The 21,683-nt window shown below is 39.5% G+C and overlaps 2 protein-coding genes and 1 long non-coding RNA gene across 4 annotated transcripts in view; 1 reads left to right on the forward strand and 2 right to left on the reverse strand.

Annotated features, from left to right (window-relative positions):
- Positions 1 to 12,452, reverse strand: part of atg7 (ATG7 autophagy related 7 homolog (S. cerevisiae)) — a 68,148-nt gene extending 55,696 nt beyond the window's left edge. Inside the window, exons 1-8 of one of the 2 annotated variants that reach the window (XM_031301656.2) lie at positions 12,307 to 12,452; positions 9,406 to 9,617; positions 9,132 to 9,186; positions 8,368 to 8,485; positions 8,141 to 8,218; positions 7,895 to 8,011; positions 6,543 to 6,689; positions 2,256 to 2,344 (exon numbers count right to left, since the gene is read on the reverse strand). In XM_031301656.2, coding sequence (XP_031157516.1) covers positions 2,256 to 2,344; positions 6,543 to 6,689; positions 7,895 to 8,011; positions 8,141 to 8,218; positions 8,368 to 8,485; positions 9,132 to 9,186; positions 9,406 to 9,577 — 776 coding nt within the window. In that variant the 5' untranslated portion in view covers positions 9,578 to 9,617; positions 12,307 to 12,452. Of the gene's footprint in view, positions 1 to 2,255; positions 2,345 to 6,542; positions 6,690 to 7,894; positions 8,012 to 8,140; positions 8,219 to 8,367; positions 8,486 to 9,131; positions 9,187 to 9,405; positions 9,618 to 11,945 lie in introns of both variants that reach the window. The other variant, XM_031301655.2, reaches the window with a different exon arrangement.
- On the forward strand, positions 10,214 to 18,024 carry LOC116051334. The gene is made up of 3 exons (XR_004105328.2): positions 10,214 to 10,301; positions 15,237 to 15,238; positions 18,013 to 18,024. It is a non-coding gene; the product is annotated as an uncharacterized LOC116051334 (long non-coding RNA).
- On the reverse strand, positions 16,400 to 21,401 carry hrh1 (histamine receptor H1). The gene is made up of 2 exons (XM_031301657.2): positions 21,270 to 21,401; positions 16,400 to 18,402 (listed from the first exon to the last, which is right to left on the reverse strand). Exon 2 carries the CDS (start codon positions 18,148 to 18,150, stop codon positions 16,522 to 16,524), a length of 1,629 nt encoding a protein of 542 aa, XP_031157517.1. The 5' UTR covers positions 18,151 to 18,402; positions 21,270 to 21,401; the 3' UTR covers positions 16,400 to 16,521.
- Positions 21,402 to 21,683: the final 282 nt, after the last annotated feature.

A 21,683-nucleotide genomic window follows, 5' to 3' on the forward strand; every position in this document is an offset into this window, starting at 1 on the left:
TAAAAAAATAATAGTGTGCTGTAAAGTGGTTAGAAAAAAATGCAATCTGAACTGGCTAAAATCGGTATCGGCAGGTCAAAAGAAATCGGAATCGGCCTAGAAAATTGTAATCGGTGCATCTCTAGTTACAAACTGAAAACTATTTTAGGTACTGTAGATAGCCAAGTTCTTTCATAACTGGCTAACAATATTGTTTCATTTATACTTTCCTAATATTGCATTAGTCTTTTCAAGTGGTTTCCCATAATCTCAGAATGCAATTTGACCAATTGTCTTTATTTCTTAAAACTTCAGTATGGGGTTGTGAACACATGGCACAAGATAAACTCTTGATTGCAAAGTTACAAACTGACATGGGATTCAAATGTCTGCATGACACCTGCAGATTATGTCACTTGTTTTAATCTGTGTAAATATTTGAATATGCTCATATGTTGATTCTTAGATGTATTGCTAAACATTTAATCCAACAATCTGCACCAATTCCCCACTGATGTGCTGAAATATTTCCTCTGTAAATATTTCAGTAGAATATCACACAACTTCCACACAACACCATCATTTCTGCAACAACTTGAGTCAGTAAACACTTAACAATATATGAGCTGTAACATTATAATGCTGTGAAATGTGTTATTCTTAATCACAAAACAAAAAGTCTCATGTGTGTTCTTCACTTACTAACATTTAATACTGGAGTTGTACATAATTCCCTCCCATTTTTCCTGCTACCAGACCCCTCCTTCAACTTTTGAATGGAAGAACAGAGCCTGTTCAAACCACAAATACACGGTGGATTGGACCAAAACATTATTATTATTTACCCAAAATGCATTGCCTTGCCATGTGTGTGTTTACATAAGAAAGCCTATGGTGTGGGTCTGGCATGGGTTAACAAAAAATAACATTTCACATACATTTGGAAGGGGTGCAATGATCGCAAGCACAGTGCCCTGATAACTCACTCAAATGTCCATTTTTGAGGAATTTGTGATAATACTGAAAATCTTTAGGTGGATAAAATAATCTTGTCAGATAGCAATGAAGTCCTCACACTACAGACAAGGATGACTAGATCAAAAATGTAATTGTTCGGAAAGTCTGACTTTAGTTTTAAGACCATGACGTCAGCCACATGTAAGATATTGAAAAAATGGACCTTGTTTATCAGGAACATTTACAGCTGTGTAGACAAATAGCCCAATCTTAACAGCAGCAGTCATGTTCTGCAAGTGCGTGCTGCGATCTAGGAACAAGTGTTATTCATCCAGTTTATCTCATTCTCGCTAAACTCTTACGACACCACTGTGGCTAAGGCCGGCTACACACTGGCTGCGTGGCGTGAGCATGGCATTTCTGTTGCGTGTCAGCTGCGTGGATTTTCTATTCACACCAGAATCGTGTCCGATGCGGCGCTGCTGCCACTAGCCTTGTCTGTACACATGTATGTTTCCCATTGATTTACTGCACTCAAGCAGTAGTATACTTCATGTTAAACATAAATATATACTGATTTGATTACAGCAAAAACAACGTCGGCAGGATTGACAGCAAAATAGGCTACAGAGTATTTCGTTCGTATTGACAGGTGCAATATTTGAAAATTGAGAGACTTTCAAACATCAACATGTCATTTATTAATATGTATTCGTGTCAAAATGACATATAAACCTCTTTTCCTATTCTATTTTGCCTGAAAACGCTTCCAACACACTTATGTGTCGCGTGAAAAATAGGCGCTGGTTCTATTTCTAGCATGCACGCGTTTGCGGCGCGGCTCGAGCCGCGCCTGAGACATGCATGTCACGCAGGCAGTGTGTAAGCTCTAACCTGTTAACATGGGAGCCGAAATAAAAACGGACACGCCACGCAGCTGACACGATCACGCAGCCAGTGTGTAGCCTAAGCAACTTTTTCACTGTGACAGAAAAGCTTTTATTTTAGTTTTTTATACTGATACAAAGCTATCCAAGCAACGGCGTTAACTTTGGAAGTTCATATCAGCAACTTTAATCTAACCTGCTCCCTACACTTCAGTCAGGAAATTAGTTAAGCAGAGATTTCCGGTCTTTTACTTTGTGGCTTTGTGCCTATATAAAGTCGACAGTGTAAGCTGAAAAACATTCAATAGTGAAATAATGTTTTGTTTGTGAACAGTGAGTCCTCTGAGAACACACACACACACACACACACACACACACACACACACACACACACACACACACACAGAGAGAGAGAGAGAGAGTAGGGCTTACCATCGGTTAGCTAAGAGGACCAGCAGATTTCTCAGAGGCCAGCCCGGATGTTGAGACAGAGTACACGGATCATAGACGGCCACAGTAACCTAGAAAAACCAACAAGGTGTGTTTACATTACCAAAGTGTGTGTGAATGAGAGTGAGTGTAACACAATATCATTTAATCCGATGGTAGGGATGGGCCACAAAAAGTACTTTACAGAAGAATCCTACAATATTTGAAAATTAGAAAGTTTGAAAAACATAAATTTCTTTTAAACTATTGAACTAATCTTACAGAAATGTTTTAATTATGTTGCTTTAAAAGGTCTTTATTATATTAAATCCAAAAATGGGGGTGGCCTCTAGCTCACCCAGTAAGAGTGTTCGCCCCCATTAGGCTGAGTCCTTTGCAGCGGCGCGGGTTTGAATCTGACCTGCTGCCCTTTGCTGCGTGTCATGCCCCATCTCTCTCCCCCGTTCCTGTCTATCCACTGTCACTGTCTAATAAAGGGAAAAGCCCCCAAAAAATATAATCTTAGAAAAAAACAAAATCCAAAAATACATCATCAATACAAATATACATCATCAGATATTAAGGAAACATGTTAAGTTGAAATACTATCTTCTCTGACAAGAATGCTTAAGCCTCAACTGCTCATTTTGACACCTGGGTTGCCAAACACAAAACGCAAACACGCAAAAACATTGTGCTGCAGCCATAGCAGCAACCAAACGAACTGAATTACCAGAGATGACTCATTCTACCCGACCTTAAAAAAAAAAAAAAAACGTGGCATCTTTCTAAACAGTAGCATGACCAGAGACGTGGTAAAACACGGATAAATATTGGAGATGCATTTAAAAGATGGAGACAGCTTGAACCCAAAAGGACACTGAGTTGGATAATTTCCTCCTGAACAGCTTACTAAGTATTGAGCTTTTCACGGCTAGTAGTAGGGATGGGCATTTTCAGTCATTTCAATTTTAGTGTGCTTGCATTACATTATATAGAGTACTCAAGTTAGTTTCTCACAAAATAATTGAGACACAGCCGGTGAAGTGATCCTGACTGCTGTTTGCTAATGCCGCCATGCTAACACACTAACTGCTAATGCTACCGGAGGACAGGACAAGCGGGCCACAGCTGATTACCATGACAGACACCAGAGAAACCACAAGTTGGCTTCCTAATAATGAAAACATGCAATTTAACTTTGGCAAAACAACCATGCAGCCTGCATTGTTGAATAGGGACACCAGCTTACCTTCTCTATGGTCTCTCTGCAATGTATAGTATGTTAAGGAATGTTGTTGTGGCTAACGTTACCATTGCCAGCTACACGGTTATGATATGTTGGACAGTAAGAGGATTCCCACTTTGTTACAAACTGACATGTAACCATAATGTGTAATGTACAGTGTATAGACAAGCTGCTTTTAGTAAATTATATTGTAGATCATGCAACAACTAATATTTTTATTCATCTACACATTAACTTAGACAAAGTTATAATCTATATATAAATTGAAGGAACGTCTGTCTGTCTGTCCGTGTGTCTGTCTGTCTGTGTGTTATGCGCATATCTCTCGAACCGTTAGGCCGATGGATTTCAAACTTGACAGGAGTCTTGCTACGGGCACGAGTAAGTGCCAAGTTTGACGTCGTTCGGATTAGAAATGCAAAAGAGATCGTTAAATATATATATCGGTAAAAGAAGCACACATTGGCTTTTGCTGCTCTAGTCGCTGGCCACTCCCCCTCTCACACTGCACACTGACTGAGCACAGCACAGGACCAGACACAGACAGGGTCAAAGAAAGCAGCAGAGCTTTGGCAGCTAAAATGTGAAATACATCTCAGACTAGGGGTGTAACGGTATGCAAAAATCACGGTTCGGTACGTACCTCGGTTTTAAAGTCACGGTTCGGTTCATTTTCGGTACAGTAAGGGAAAGAAATGCAAACATTAAACTGCAGGTTGTTTATTACTATAAACTTTTTTTTAACAATTTGTTTACACTTTTTAAAACACTTTTTAATAAAATATAATAAATAAAATATATATAAAATAAAAAAAGAATAAGAAAAATACTGCTGCAAAGTTCTTCACTAAATAAAATACTCTCAGTCTCAAACCAATATCACATAATAAAATATAATGAAAAATATAAATAAATAACTATGGATTACAGTGCAGCATTATCAATCCCAGCTTGTCAACAACCGAGTATGGTCGTAGATCAGCTGCTATAAAAACACCAACTGCTTTCGTTATTGCGTTGGCCCGATCGGAATTACCAGCAAAGGTCTGTTTAAATGCCAACGGGAGCTGCGTTTGAATTACGGTTGTTTTTTTCCTTGTAGTAGTGATGTTCACACTCGCGTGATGCCTTTTCAAGTGCGTTAACAAGTTTGAAGTGTTGCCAGAAACATACCCGATCATTCCTGAGCAACGTCGGCACACTGCTTTCGTCTTATCGACCAGTCTGTCTGTTGACGTATTTCACTGGGAAACCGAAGTGTTCCCAAACAGGAAACCTTAATGATATGGGTGGCTCTTCAAGCTCCGGCTTGTCGGCATTGGCCATGACGCTAGTTAGCGAGAGGCTGGGCTAAAGCGTGCCGTGTATGTTGTTGTACAGCGCGCGGTGTGTGATTTTAATTTTTTTCCCCAAACCACTTCAGCGGAAATCCCGCCCTGCAGTCGATTTCATTGGTTTAAGTTACAGTGACGGCGGGTAGGTTTAGAGATCAGTGTTTGGTGTAGGCAATCTGTACAGTGATTGACATATTGACATGACCAATGAAAACTTTAGAATCAGCTGCAGGGCGGGATTTGCGCTGAATGCGGAGACTTCCGCCACTTAATATGTTCGTGTGGAAACACGAAAATTGACCTATGTTCCGCACACAAAAGATTGCGTTCGGCCGTTCGGTGCACACCGTACCGAAACGGTCCGGTACGAATACACGTACCGTTACACCCCTACCTCAGACCCACAAAAATGTGCAAAGTAGCACTACTTTGGACTGTCTTTGAGTTTGAATAAACAAACGACAATTCCTGAATTTAAGGACGTTTCAGAATCCCACACATGCAAAGCACAACCAGCTACAGACAACAAGTGGCAGACAGAGCGTGACTTATAGGCAGGCTATCTATGTATCTGTACGTATGTATGTATGTATGTGTGTCTATGTATGTGTGTCCGTGTTTGGGGGTGAAGGTGCACATCACACGCAGACGCCAAATGCAGAACGCTTTACAACAGCAGGGGGGGGGGGTTACAGCCTTTGACTCTTTTCCTGCTATTGTATTAAATTGCTGTGAGCTGGCAGAACATAACATAGCATAATCTCGGAGATTATTCCTTCACAGCGCTGTGCAATGCGAGAAAATCTCAGAGTTGAACCGGACAGACACAGCAGTTTTCATCAGACTCACCCTGGGTCGGGTTAATTAAGTCTACTGCTAATTTACAACACTAATAACATTACCGTCGCCAAAATACCCCCGCGAATCCAATCCATACTTCATCGTTAACCGTCAAGCCACTAAACCTGTATGGAAATGAACACCCCTGCTGAAGTCTCTCTCTCTCTCTCACTCTCTCTCTGGTAAATATATTAGTAGGCTACAATGTCTGCCTCTGATGTAGACATAGCCTACACTGTAAGTCAGTAGTAGGCTATACAGTGGAGTTGCATATTAAGTGGTTTGGGGTCCTTCTGTAAGTCATTTTGGGGTATAATTTGGTTTTGAAGAATTCTACAAGCAGCAATACCACAAGCCAAGCAATCACCTGTTCCAAACAGGCACATTTTCAACGGGCTCTGTACTGGGCATATGGAAGAAAGGCTATATGTTTATTTAAATTGTATACATAACGGGGTCAGGAAAGTAGTAGAACCGAAAATCTCCCCCCTGCCAAAATTTCTTCCCCTGCTTCTGTTCAGCGGCCGTAGCCGACAAACGGTGACTGTGACCTGGGTTCAGAAAGTCTGGTACAGAGGGCCGCGTCTTTTTAGCAGCCGTTGCAGTAATTTTAAGCCGTGAAAGGGTGACTGTCAGCGGGTACAGAGCTCTGCAAGAACACAGGCTTTTATGACTGTCAACATAGCCAGCATACTTTGCTGCGCTGTGGAGTAATGTCTGGCAATGAAAGACTAGCATCTAGTTAACATTGACATTGTGGGACAATGGACAATTTGGACTGCAGTAACCATTTTAAACGCTAGCTGTCAGTATTACATATTGCACCTTTAAAATATAAAAACCCCAGAAAACAAACTGAAGTAGTACCTTCTTAGTATCAGTGAAGAATGTGTCCCAGTCTCCAAGTGGAGCCATCTGTACAGTGTCATCTGTGTACTTCATTAGGAAGTATGGCACTGCAGTGATCCCGCTTTTGATGCACAGGACATCATAGGCCTCCTGCAAGGCTGCGATCTGAGACAGAAATAATTAGGAGTCAGCTATAATTATAGAAAGCTCTGTGCTGTACATTAACACCATCCATCATGTATATAGATACAGCTTTTAAAGGGCAATCATAAATAATATCTCTCCATCCATTCATTTTCTGCCGGTTATTCAGGTCTGGGTTGCGGTGGCGGGACGCAAGGCAAAGTAGTCCAGGTACTGCTCCTGGGGAATCCCGAGGCGATCCCAAACCAGATGAGATATATTATCTCTCCAGCATGTTGTGGGTGTACCCAGGGGTCTCCAACCAGTTGGAAGTTGCTGGAAAACCTCTAAAGGAAGGCGCCCAGGACGCATCCTGGGTATTATAGCACTCATTACACGGATAAGTCTTGCTGTGAGGGAAGTATTTGAGCAATTATGACAGCATACACTGTTACTGTTTAGTGCGTCTACTCTTTATACTCGTCAGATGACCTCTAGTAGAAAATAAAAAAAATAAAAAAAGTCTAACTCATATATGTACTTTACAGTACAGCAGATATTGCAGTTAATCAAAGTCAAGACTGCCAGAGACAGAGCTCGGTGAAGTCATATTGTGATTCTGGCTCGATCTTAGCGTTGAACTGATAGAACTTTGGTAGGTTGGTGGCTCACAAATCCCTATTATGAACTGCCAAGGTGTCAAGGACAGAGATAATAGAAGGGAGACAGGAAAGAGGGGGAAGATGGAGAAATCACAATCGCTATGGCCTGTAGTTGGCGTCATGCTGTTCATGAGTCATTCTCACTCTTTCTTAATGAGGCTTTTTCATTCCTTGGATCCACAGACCGGAAAAAGAACAATTCACTTCACTTCATTATACTATTCTATAACCCACAGAGCATCGAAGGCTGCAACTACCTCATTTTCTAGGAAAAGATGTAACTTACAGGGAAATTGGAATAATATTTTAATTTTTAGGCCAGCATATGTCAATGAAAATTGTCAGCTAAAAGTATTTACTCTGAATATCATACGGTATGTTCTATGTGTGTGTGGAGCATGAAGGGATTACAACTAGCATTTCATTGTGCAAACCTGTGTTGTAAAATGACAAATAAATGAACATTGTTAGTAAAGAAGTACTTAAGAAGTAATCAGTCACTAGTAGGCAAATTTCAAAGTGTACTGTCCAAAATATTCATTCCAGTGGTTATAATATAATATCTAATGAGCTCTAAAAGCCAACCTGTTTTGCTGAGAAAACTTGATCTAGGGCAGACGGCTGTTGGACAATCCTTATTCCCTCTGGGAAACAGAGTGCAGGGAAGCAGAACCAGTAGTAGAAATGGTACTTCTTCAAATCCTAAAAAAAGATGATCCGAAAAAGGAATGAAAAAATGGCACAAAAGTGAAAGAAAAATAGAAAGATAGTCACCCATGAAGTCATTAATATACAAAACGAACACATTAATAAGATGCTGTTTATACGCACCGCAAAGGTCAGCAGAATGAATTTGCAGAGGACGGATGGGTCCTTCAATGCAGCCCCAGACTGTATAGCATCCCACATCTACAAAACAGGAGGTGAAAAATTGCATTCATTAAATCATTTAATTCTCATCTGCACAACTTAGTGCCTTGGTGTCTACAGAAATCCCCTACCTATGTCTGTATGTGAATGTGTGTGTCACCAAGAAATTCCTATTGTTTGTCTTTTACCTCCATAGCCTCTTTCTCCAGCAGAGCCTTCTTATCGGCAGTCTTAAAGGCATCGAGTGTGTTGGTGTTATACAGCGTTCCAATAGCTGGACAGCAACGGGCTGGTGTCGGTCCATCCCTGACAGCAAAACACATAATACATTTGCATTAAACTGTACATATTAACTGTACTTGTTTATTTGCAATGTGCTACATTTTTGCTTTATTGATGGCTTCCAAATGACAGGAAAGTGGGAACTGATTCAAATTTAGCTCAACCTTAAACTCAACTGGCTGATACACTTTAAAAAAGGAAGATCACCCAATTTATAATTCCCTAACTATCAAAACTTCACTCATCTTTTATGAACACAGTTCCAAAGCTTAAAAAAAGAAACCACCACAGTAATTGCATCTTGACCACATCATTTTGACACATATCTGAATGTTTAACTTGACCTAAATTTGACTTCTAGAGATCTTGAAATCTAACACAGATTTATTCCTGAACACATTGCAGTGTTCAAAATTAATTATGTAAATCAAGCCTTTTAGAGCATGACAAACCATTAATAACTTAGATGACTTGTTTTATATTATATTATTTACTATTATATTAAGACTTCCCAATGTATTTGAGAGCGGTAGCAGGCAAATTGTGTTTTTGTTGGTGGCTCAACCCTTTTATTTTACATTAGTATTTTTTATTGCACTTTTAAAAACTAAATATCATGAGAAGGGTTAGGTATATGGTTTATATAGGCAACATACTGCATCATACTTACACTTCAAATGCACTGAACTCCAATGTCAGGCGAGTGGGCAAACCAAGTGGGTCACCTATAGGACAGAAATGTGAACACAACAGTTAACAATTTTTTCAAAGTTATTTAAAACATACTGATCTAGATGAACAAATGTGCCTCCACTCTGCAACATGTATGTGACACTGCTTAAATAACAGTTTTATGAAATAGTTCCTAGAATTGTCAAAAAGTGGGAAAAAACAGCAACTGAAGAGTCATCGTTACAATGATACCATCTGATATTACCACTCACCATTGTAGTAATATCCTTTGATACTTTTGGGGCTTTCGTCCAATCTGTAGTCGTTGAGTTTCTTTTGAGTGAGCTGGTGCCAGAAGCCTGCCTCCAGAGCACTGCTGAAGGGAGCAAATTGCAGCTTGAGGTCTGGAGTGGAGGACGCTGCTTCACTGGTGTCAGATGCCATCACAACTTCACTAACAGGAAGCACAACCAAGTACTACAAGCTGTGAAATTAAACAGTTGTGGGTTACAAAAGAGTGGCAGGGTCTATAATCGGTCATACCTTCAATACACTTTCAGTATGATGGTTACATTTCCCACTACTGTTGCAACCAACTCAACAGGCTTAACACACAGGCTACCAGTGTTTCGTCTATGTTGATTTTCTAGTGATGGCCCGCCATGGCAGGATTTCTGCCGCCACGGTATCAGAAATAGGGCAGACGCACAATGTAGTCGATAGGGGTGCACCATTCATAAAATGTCACGATTCGATATTGATTTTTAGGCTCAAGATTTGATTCAAAATCGATTTTCGTATCAAAAACAATTCTCGATTAAAAAAACGATTCACATATAAATGTAGTTACTTTTCCCATGTGATTGCAGTAGACATACAATTTAAAAGAAAAGAAAGACAACAAATTAAATGTAGTTTGATATTACTTTATATGTCTTCATACAAAAATAAAAACTTTTGCAACTAAAAACTGCAAAGTGCCAAGCTTTGGCCAGCTTTCAAATACATTTAATTAAAAAATTAAAAAACTGTTAAATAAAAAGAGCTTTTCGTTCAGAGTTCAGTGGGAGTTTAGAGCAATGAAAGAGAGTGAGTTGGTTGACTGGCATGTTAGGTACTTTAAGTTGTTGTTCGTCCATGTCTTTAATGTTAATCTCTGGATGATGGCGTACCATGCGAGTTCTCAAGTTTGTGGTGCTTCCAAAATACTAATCTTTCGCTTTGCAAAGCCTGCATATAGCATGATTCCTATCAAGTTCCGTCTAAACCCTCAAGGTTATAAAAGCCAAAATGTACCCAAACTCTCGCCTTCAATGAGGATGGAGCAGGTTGAATAATTCTTTCTGTGAGGTTTGCCATTGTTTGCGCCGACTAAACTACTTCTGCTGCACTCGTTCTTCTTTTGATTATAACAAGTGCCCAGGCGTCAGTGTGAATTTGATGCAGCGCCATCTATGGGAATGGCGAGCTAAACTCATTTCAGGACAATAGTATACACGCAATTACAAAACGAAAAAAATAAATAAATATGAATCGATTTTTGGAATTCTTTTTAATGATCCAATCTTTAATATTACTAACTCTTGATTTATGAAGTGTCTATATTTTAAATGGCAATGTTTGATGTCTTCAGTTTTTGACACACTGGGTCATCTTGTATGGTACATTTGTAGATGTCTGTTCGATTTTGAATCGGTAGAGCTTGAATCGGGATACGAATGTGAATTGATTTGGGGTGGACAGACAGACCTGCCCACACTGCAAAAAAAAAATCCTAAAGGAAACACTGGGCTACACACAATAAAATAGGTGCTGAGTTAATGACCTCTGATGGTGCTGTTAAATACATAAGCCAGTGAAGTTAACAGTAAAAGTATACACTTATTCAGAGAAATTAGTCAGCCGATTCAGTCAGTTCACCAATCAGTTAATTGGTAAAGCAAGAAACAAATAATAGATGTATCAACACAAATAATAGATGTATCAACAAGTGCATTGGTTATGGGAAAGTGAACCTACTTATGGAGTGCATCTCTAACGATCTGCAATAGTCTGTGCCAAAACAATATAAATGTTGAAATCATTCACAAAAAGGGTAAAGGGAGAGGGTGTCATATGTTGTATTGTGGAGCCCTTTGCTGCACTTTTTCCATAGCATCAATAACATAAGATATCCTAGCCAAGAGTACTTTGGGGTTTGTGACTATTGGTCAGACTAAATAAACAATTCTGGGCTCTGCGGTAACTGATGGTGATTTCAGAATAAATTAATGTCAGTCACTCTCAAAAGTGATATAGGTTAATCTACAAAGGATACTTTGTGCACATTCCATTGTTATGTCACCTGATAACACTACTAATGGCAACGTTGTGATAACATGTTGGCAAATCCCGCTGTTTATATCAACAAAACATGCAAAATAAAGCCCTGCCCCAGTCTTGTATTATTTGGGTTTTTTCTATTGATAAACATGTGGCACCAAGTCCTTCAACCCTTTAACACTTTAAGGATCTTGTTTAGAACTTTGAAGTTTAACAGGTAAATTAAAGTTAATCCATGTATAAATTCCATTTACTTTATCAGGATTTTAACGTTACACAGATCACACAGTGAAAGCATTTCCTTTGAAAGCTTAAACTTCTCAACGGTTTTAAAACACGACGAGCATCTCCGAGGAAACAAATCACAATATTACGATATAACTGGATTTCAAACCAGATAAATTAACGTCAACACACATCATCTGTCAAACTGTAATATACTGAGGTTTGTACCATGGATGTATAATAACATTAGTGATTGTACACTTACCAGAAATCCTTACTTCCTGGTCAGGTTGATCATGTGATCACGGGACTTGTCAATACAGCAATGCAGTGTGGGTAAGTAGTTAGCCAGCTTAGCTTAGCTGCTAAAGAAGTGTGTCTGTGTCTTAAGGTGCAAGTACCATTGAGTAAAATAAAAAGTACCAAAATAAAAGCAAGAACGCGCAAACGACGAAGCACGAGAAAACTGACAAAAACTTATACGCGCCGTTTCTTTTCATTACGGATTGAGATGGGTAACGTTACGGACGGTAAAAGGTTGCGAGCCACCGAGAAGTAACGTTGACGTATGTTTTGTTATCTGTAAAACCGGTTAAAGGCATGGGGAGGTTACAAACGAAACATACTTGTATTTAAGCAGGAAGAAGTTCACATTCCCGGAAATGTAGGAAAGGAGCTACAAGCTCATTTACATCAGAATGGTTACCGTATATCATATATTGGCTTCACCTGCACACCGGACTGTGAGTTAGGGGGCGTCTCAAAACTACACTGCTGAAACAAAACGCACGGTTCAAGTTGAGGTTGGGGTTCATTCACACTAGATCAGTCGGGCCGGCGGTGGAAATATCACTTAAATGGCCTATTTGTGTGATGTCCTGTTGTGTTCTTTAACCCCCCAAAAACGAGACGAAAATCTTTTAAACGGACCTTTGTCAATTTGAAATGAAGACAGATTCAGAAACTGCATGGCCTATTTCTCGCTTAAAATGTTTTCAGAAACACGTTTTGGTGAACTATTTTAGTACAATATGAGATCGTATTCTGAACAAGCCGCCATGACAGTCTGGCTGTGAATTTCCGGAGAAAAAAAGAACCACGTGACGCGTTCGTCCAATCAGCTGCCGATTTTCATTTTCTGGGAAACAATCGGACTGTTAATGGTAACAATACAGAGCAACGCCGCCTGCTGCTATGGAGATGTATTACGTTTCGCGCACGAGCAGAGCGTATGCTCAAGTCGGCGTCTCTTCGGTGTGTTCTGAGGCATTTTTTGGACCTCGGGGACCCGACTGATCAGTCCGACTGCCTTTTCTGCCGACGGTCGGCTGTCTTTTTGGTGTGTCACCACCTTAAGGCTATGTTTAGACAGAAAATGATCTGAAGAGAAAATGCAAAAGTGGCGTTGCTTTCTCACTTTTTACCACCAAGGCCGCGCACCTACATAGAACCTTCTTTCTACTTCTCTCCTTAGTAGCGTGAAACCAAAACAACGAAGCTTGTCTGGAAAAGACGAGGAGGTAGAGTTGCATGTTTGTCTGATGATGACTGGCACAGTCGACCGTGATAAGCCACAGCACAGCACCCATGGGAGCACTACCAATATCCTGAGCCTCGCAGCCCTTCAGCCGCCTCTTGAGAGCGAGAGGCAGCGGGCAGAGGAGGCTGAAGCAGACCCTCCTCTGCCCGCTGCCACTCACTGTCTCTCTTTCTCTTCATCCACAACATTGTAGCCTACTCTGGCTCAAATGAATAGCCTACATATGCTCATCGAACTATAACAACCTTTTCCACATTGTCAAAATCACTTAAATATTGAGCCATTACATTGAAAATCTTTTAGATAACAGGAGCCTATAATTTCTGTAGCCTACTCCATAACAACAGACTACCTGGATGCCTTTTTCTTGTCTCTCCACACCGCTGTCTTCAGAGTTTTGCATTTTTACCCTTTAGACGGTAACGCGATGGTGGAGCGTTTTTAAGATTTCCACTCTGGAGGGTGGTTTCACTTTTTTGCGTTTTTAAGCCCCAAAAACGCCGTCGCCGTATAAACAAAAGGCACATCCAATAAAATATTTTTTCGTTTTCACCCGCAAGTGTCATCATGTAAACAGGGCCTAAGGACCAGGGCTGAAGCAAAGATATTTAGAAATACGGAGGTCACGAAATCTAACATATCTCTTTTTCATTATTTCAAAATGTAGCCTAACGGTTCAGTTATATTTGGTGTACATTTTATTCACCAGGATGAATGTGTTCATGCTGTTTCAAAGCCCTCTCCGCAATAGAATAAAATTGTGTATTCTGACGTATGTCCATCCAATTCTTGTGAACGCAAATTGCTTCAAAGTCTTGTGTCAGGACAGACATGGATGTAAACTGCAACTTGACTGGTTGGCAGAGACGGTTTCACTCTGTTATTATATCGATCACACACACACACACAGGCCCAAAATACACACTCATGCAAACAGGACTACATGCATTAAATGGTGAGATGTCAGAGGAAGGGGGCTTATTCCCATGGAAGCGCACCAAGCAGTTGGGGGTTCAGTGCCTTGCTCCGGGGCACCTCAGGAGGAGAACTGGCACCCAGTCCACACTCTGTATTGGTCCAGACAAGCTAAATACTTTCACCACATTGAATTGTTTTAGAATGGATTTTGTTGTTCAACTGGGCATTAAGCCCTTTCAGATTTCCATTGACCTTCCCACATTTTTTATTACCGTTCATGTTGGTTTTAGCAAATCTGCACATGCAAGCTGTATTTGTACAACTAACAACGTGCTTAGCTTCCTTTCCAAACTAAAGTATCTATGCCTCATTGCCTAATAAAGTATATATGCCTAATTTTGAATGGAAGGGTAAGTGACTACTATCCCTCAAATGACAGATATAGTCATAACAAGGAGCATTATTAAAAACAAAAGTGATCATTTGATTGCTAGACCAAGACCATTGCTCTCTGTTACCAGTAATACAACTCTTAAGGATTATAATGAGGCCAGACAGCAGTTAGAATTTATTGTGACAAGTGTCCAAATTGAAAAACCATTTCTTGCAGAAATGTCCATATGATTTACATGAACAACAAAACATTAAACGGCCACATGAGATCATTGTGGGACAGAACCTTTGTAGAAGATAAGCAATGTTTATTGTATCTACTAGCAGAACTTGATAGCTTTTTTTATGAAAAAAATTTAAAAAAGAACATCTGAAACATTTTTCATCATACCAGCCTAACACCAGCTCCATCTTATTGACAGAGATGTACTGTAGAGATGACAAAGTGCAATCACACTTTTTCCAGCCTAATTCCACCCCCCTCTGATTTGTTTGATTTGGCTAAGTATAGACTCACAACCCGTCTGTGTTCACTGGATACAGGAAACATTAAGTGTTGTTGGAGTCATGGCTGGTTAACGCATTACACCCCTGTTTCAGACAGTATAATTCACAAATTAAAATGTGATATACAGTAATAGACCTCTGACATGAGAAACTGTTTTTAAAAATCTGAAAACATTGTTTTATTTGATGTTATGGGAGTGGTAACATGTTAATTGTAATGTCATTTTACTTTGGATTACAGGCATAACCTTTTCTAATGGCAGACTTAATTGTGCGTTAATGTGTCTCAAAAGCCTGATGGATGCACTTAGTATGTTTTGTCCCAAAATGTAGTCAATACAAATTCATTACATGGGCCTCAAATTTATGGTTGCTTTTCCACAGCATTGTGGAATAATATTTGGTGCCATTTTGCTAATGACACATTGCAGATGAAAAGAGGTTCTACATCACATGATGAAATAGATGAGTGTAAGAGCTTAGCAATCAGTTTGTAAAGGGCAGTTTTGTTAGAAGAAAAACTAAATCCATCTGTAGTTTGACAGAAGGAGTTAAGTGTTTGCTGTTCAGACACATTACTGTTTTGGTTGACAGTGTGAAAATGTGTAATTTACACATAAAGCCAATGTTTAGCAAGTGAGTATATATATATATATATATATATATATATATATATATATATATATATATATATATATATATATATATAGTATCCAAAACAAGGAAAACAAGACTGGAACATATATTTCTACATATTATTATTAAGATGGTAATTTAAAAACAGAATGAAGTCACTCAAAGGTTGCATGTTTAAAAACTCTAAAAAGAAGGATGAAATAAAGTAACAACTGAACAGATCCCAAATCAGCCCTCCCTTGGGTAACGGCTCAGCAGGAACTTGGCAAAATTTGCGTTTTTTTCCTGGACTGACAGTAGAAAGAACAACTAATGTCTCATTTCCCATTGTGAGAAAACAATAGGACAAATGCATGTTTGTAAAATGTTAAATATTTTGTACAGTATCATGTTACATCCCCGTTTTTTACATTGATAGTGCAAAAAATAAATAAAAGGATTTTCTTTTAAACACATTTTGGACATAGTTTTTCTCCGCTCTGGATCAGAGCCAATACAATACATTCATGTTCCTGTTTACTTAGGGTGAGAGATCAAATTCCTTTTAGTTTAAAGGTCTCTGGTCTTAGACACACTTTATTATCATTAGCACAAAGACAAAATAAATAACATTAAAGTCAGACATAGCCTCAACTGTTGCCATGAGTCTGAATCAGAGGGCAGTAAGTTATAAAAATAAGATTTAGAACAAAATAACTGACACTCAAAGTACATTTACAGTTTTATCTGCACATAAAAAGCTCACTCAAGGATGTTCAAGACAATTAATTGATGCAACAGATATTCCCTCTATCTATCTATATCAGCAGCATTTAGACACCTATGATTTTGTTCTTTGCTCTGCCTGTCACAAACGAATGTTGAGAATATTTTTGAAGACTCGTTTGAAGTTTCCGTTGCAGAGCGGGTATATAAAAGGGTTGAGAGTGGAGTTAATGTAACCTAGCCATATGGTGAACATGTGCAGGTCATGGTGCACACACACTCTGCAGAACGCCATGACCATGAAAGCTATAAAGTATGGTATCCAACACAACAAGAAAGCAGCAATTATAAAGCCCAACTGCTTGGCAGCCTTGTGCTCTTTATGGATCCTCAGGCTTTGGATACGCTGACGTGATTGGTCAATAAACCTTTGCCACGTCTTTCTTAGAGTCACTGCATTAGCTGGGTCCAATTTGGCATCTTGGACCCCTTCTTCATTCCAGGGCAGAGGGTGACTGGGGTCAAAGTTGTAGAGCAAAGAGGTGTATCTCTCCATGTCTGACACCTGACTGATATCACAGACACCGCTCACTGAATTTGGCACTGTGATGTGACATTCATTTGAAGATGCTTGAAGTTTGTTCTCATTACTACCCTCTGAGCAAATCATGTCCTGTGGCACCGAAGATCGACTGAGGGGAATCTCAATGTCTGACTGCTTCTCCTCAGGAGACAACGAGCACCTTTTGACCTTTTGTGCAATTCGGAGTCGTTTTGTTGTCATGGCAAGCAATGACGTCTTCTGGCACTTTACACCAATTTTTCTGTGAGATCTGGATGAAGCAGTTTTTGTTTTATCGGGATCCTCAAGGGAATATGGCTGAAATAGAGTGTTCTGGTCCAACAAGCGTTGTTTTTTAGAGAGTTTCATTGTAACATCACCCTCACTCTTGGGTGATTTGGAGTCATATTTCACAGGCGATTGGGCATTTTGTCCATTCTCATTTTCCCCAAATGAGTCGGTCGGATGAATGATCCTCTCTCTGTCCCTGAGATGTTGCCTTACTACCAAGTAGATGTGCGTGTAAAACCACAGCATCAATATTGAAGGTACATAGAAGTTGAAGACGGCAGTAATGACCTTGAACCATGTGACAAAGCGGAAATCTGTGTCACACTTATTCTCCTCCTCAGGTTTAAGGTCTACATGAGTGAAAGACCTCCATCCTAAAATTGGAATAATCCACATCATCGACAGCAGCCAGGCTCCAGAAATCATCACACTGGCTTTTCCCCGCGTTCGATATTTCAGGTACTTAAGCGGCTGTCTGACAGAGCGGTACCGATCCAAACACAGGATAAACAAGCTGAAAATTGAGGCTGTGCTAGCCACGTAGTCCATAATAAGCCAGAATTGGCAGACAGCCCGTCCCAGCTTCCATTCATCCTCCAACAAATACACCAGGTTTAGAGGCATAACTGTGGTCCCCACGATCAGATCTGCCACAGACAGACTGACAATGTAGAGGTTCCCGACAGTGTGGAGGCTCTTCTCTCTCTTCACGGCGTAGAGGACGAGCAAATTCATCATGATCGTGAGGAGGGAAAGAAGTCCGAGAAAGACCCCCAGCAGGGCGTTATGGAGGGTTTGATTGCTCCTCAGTGAGTCAGCATCGAGGAGGCCACTCCAGCTGTTGTTGCTATTATTGACATGGCTGTTGGTGTTGAGGTGAAGAGGGTCTGTGGAAGGTGACAGACCAGTTTCCATCATAGTAGGTGAGATGGTCACCTCTAGATCCAGTCATATCATGGAAAATTGTGGGATAGTGTGTTTTAAACGGCCATAACATGTATGGAACAGGTTTTAATGAGGTGATGAAGGTGTACACGCAGTTTGGATCCAACACTTACAGCATAACGACCAGTGCACCTTTATGTTAAAAAGGTAAAGTAAATTAAAGGTGTTAATCAGTGTTGTCTTGATCTGTAGTCCATTTGTTATATAAATCCAAACTGTTAATACCTGGAAAACACAAAGAAAAAACATTACACCGTGTGACATAGTTTAAATTAAAGTCCCTCTTCACTCAGAAATGTTTCACTTTTTGTTACTTCACTTTAAAGTCTGACCACTGTGCACAATGATGAATGTGCAGAGTCTGACACTTGATTAACCTTTCTCTGTCCTCACCTTAAATCTGAGTTTGAGTATAAGACATGCACATGTGAGCATGTCTTATCCTGAAAAACAATATGCAGACCAGATGCAGTCAGACACAAGTGCCTATATAAAGACACTTAAATACAGCTTGACACTTCCTGTAATCTTTTTACTTTTTTGGTTCGGATGTACAGGCTAAAATCTCTCTTGCTCTTTCACTTTTGCTGTCCAGATGGCTTTCTTTAACACTCACTCAAAGGGGAGGGTGGCAAATCACATCAACAACAGCAGAAGACAAATCTGTGTGATCGGAGGAAAGGTGGCAGTGAAATGCTGCTGGTGTTGCATGAAGGAATCTAGTTTTAGGATTCATAAAGTCTTACACTGCACCATTTTGGGAAAAAAAGTAATCTGCAAAGCACAGCAATGTCTCATATTAAAACATATCGATTTTAAAAGAGTAGACTGAACTAATCCTGTTGCCATGGAAGCAGGGTGGGTGTATTTGTACATTGCTTGTGCAGACTTGTCTATTTGAATACCTCATATGGCCTTTTTAGGACCCTTGGACTCATACCTACGTAGATTTTCTTTTATTATCCATAAAAAAAAGAGAGTGTTAATTTGCCAACAATACCATCACATCCCACTCATGTTGAATCATTCCTCACAACAAGGAAAACTCATGTCTTGGTATACAGCAAAGGCTAACCTGCTAAAAGAGTAAATAAACAAATAAAAAAATGTAAAACTTTATAGAGAAGAATATGAACATGTGAGGTTTGTCATCAATAAGAAAACCTACTTAAGTAAGTAAGTAGTAAGATTATTTCTAGAGCACATTTAAACAGCTTAAGCTGACCAAAGTGTTGTACAAAAAGCACTAAGGTGCTGGATAAAAGCACTTCATTACTTAAATTTAAACATAATCTGAATCATAATCCTTCAAAATATAGAGAGGGAGGAAGGAAACCTGTGTTGCCTATTGACTAAGCAGAAATCCTGTAGAAACATACATTTTCATTCCCATTAATCTATTTTCTATCCTATTCTATCCAATGGATATGACTATATCTTTTTTTGTCTGTATCTCTGTATATCTGTGCTGGCTTACCCACAGATGACACACTCAGGAGGAGGAAGAAGAAGATAGAACTCCAAGCTCACAAGAGTTTAGTCATAAGTTGGGGGTGGTGGGGGGGGGGCTGAATGTTTTTTAGCATTCTCGGAAACCTTGGTAGTCATATTAAATTGGTGCAACGTTGGAAGAATAAAGATTTCTTTGCTCTAATCAGCCCCCCTGTTTACATCTCTTTGCCTCCACTAATGCAATACTTAAATAAATAACTAAGCCAAGGAGACTGAAAGTATTGGAAGCAGTTAATAAACTTTGGCACTGCCACGTGGATGCTGGTGGATGTTAAGTCTCCATTGGCTTCCAGCTTCATCATTAAGTCAAGTGCAGACACTGACTGATAGGAGCATTCCAACAGTTCCAACAGCTTCAAATTGGTGATAAAGTCGTTTTTATGCAATGCTTTACAATTTGCAATTGCGGGATAATGTAAAGGGCACACTAAAACACTCATGCACAGTTACATCTACAATCAACACTTAAATCAGCTATGTCAATAACCCATCAACACCAAAACATCCACTTGCTCCCATTATAAACTATATTTGTACATTTTACATTGTTTTATAACGTGCATATCATCATGCATTGTCACTGTCAATATAGCTCCTGCATGCAGTATAGACATGTATATGCACATACTGTACATACTTAGTCCATGTATATCATTCAGTATTCATTTCTTTGCACTATTTGTATAGTTTACCACTTAGGCTACAGAAACACTTGACTTGTATACATACTTTTTCATAATATTTATGTTATTGGTCATTGGTGCTTTATATATTTATATACACATAGGCCTACCTATTTTTTCACATACTTGTGTATGCCACATATTAGTCCTGTCTTATTCCTTACCTTTATTTGTTCAGCGCTGCGGTCCTTGTTCTTAGCTATTGTGTCTATTTCTGTGTAAGTACATTGATAGTAATGACAAAACATAGGCCTAGGCTACTTACCATAACAATAAAGCTGGTTCTGATTCTGATCTGTGCTTATTTTGAGCCTCACATAAGACATTTTAATTGAAGCCACTCAATTAAGGCTCCTAGATGAATTATTATTAGCTTCCATGAATCTCTTTGGCTTTATGTGAATATAGGCTGAAATGTGTGATTGTAAACTTTTTTTTCTCTCTCGCTGTGTTCATATCCTCCGTGTTTACACAATAACTGCCTCCATAACATAAATATTTGGAAACCATATTACTCACCGAATTCGCAAAGAATAACAAGATAAAGAGGGATGAATCTCAGAAAAACGCGGAACTGCTGCGTGTTTTCAGCATTTGAGCAGCACTTCTTATCGCACCAGAAAAGGACAGGATATTTATCCAACGTTAATTGTTCAATATGATTATGACAGTAATGACCACTGTCTCTCTGATTTCATTACAAAAAAGCGGGAACACAGATTAATCTTTTGCCCTCCTTAAACCTGGAGCATTTCTATATGTGAATAATGTCTCTCGTGCGAAGTCCGTGCGCAAAGAACCACCTGTTGAGCTGCTGCGTGAAAACTTTTAGGCTTTCAACACAATAGTCGGACAATTAAATAGCTTTTGTCAAAGTAGACATTTTTTTTTACTTACAAATGATGAATTTCCACGAAAGTTCGTTTAATTCCAGCTTGTATTCCGGGTGAAAATCAGAAGGGAGTGAAGGACAGAGGTTGGAATTGCAACAAAAAAAAAAGCCTGCCTCTCTCTCTCTCTCTCTCTCTCTCTCTCTCTCTCTCTCTCTCTCTCTCCATCCTTCCCCTCTGAACTGAGTTGCAACTGAATACAGACTGGATTACAATTTCAATTATAAACATAAAACGGACCGTGTTACTGGAATGGGTTTTCGCCTGATGGAGTGACGTGGTAGGATTGGTGTATGATTACAATCACACGCAGACTGTGAGCAGTGGGATGTAACTTTCTTCCATGTCATGAACCCTGTGAAATCTGGACATTACTGTAATAGGGGGAAAACAATTGGATATAAATGCGGATTTTGGATAT

The sequence above is a fragment of the Sander lucioperca genome, chromosome 6 (assembly GCF_008315115.2).
Source record: "Sander lucioperca isolate FBNREF2018 chromosome 6, SLUC_FBN_1.2, whole genome shotgun sequence".
In the NCBI taxonomy this organism is placed as follows: Eukaryota; Metazoa; Chordata; class Actinopteri; order Perciformes; family Percidae; genus Sander; species Sander lucioperca.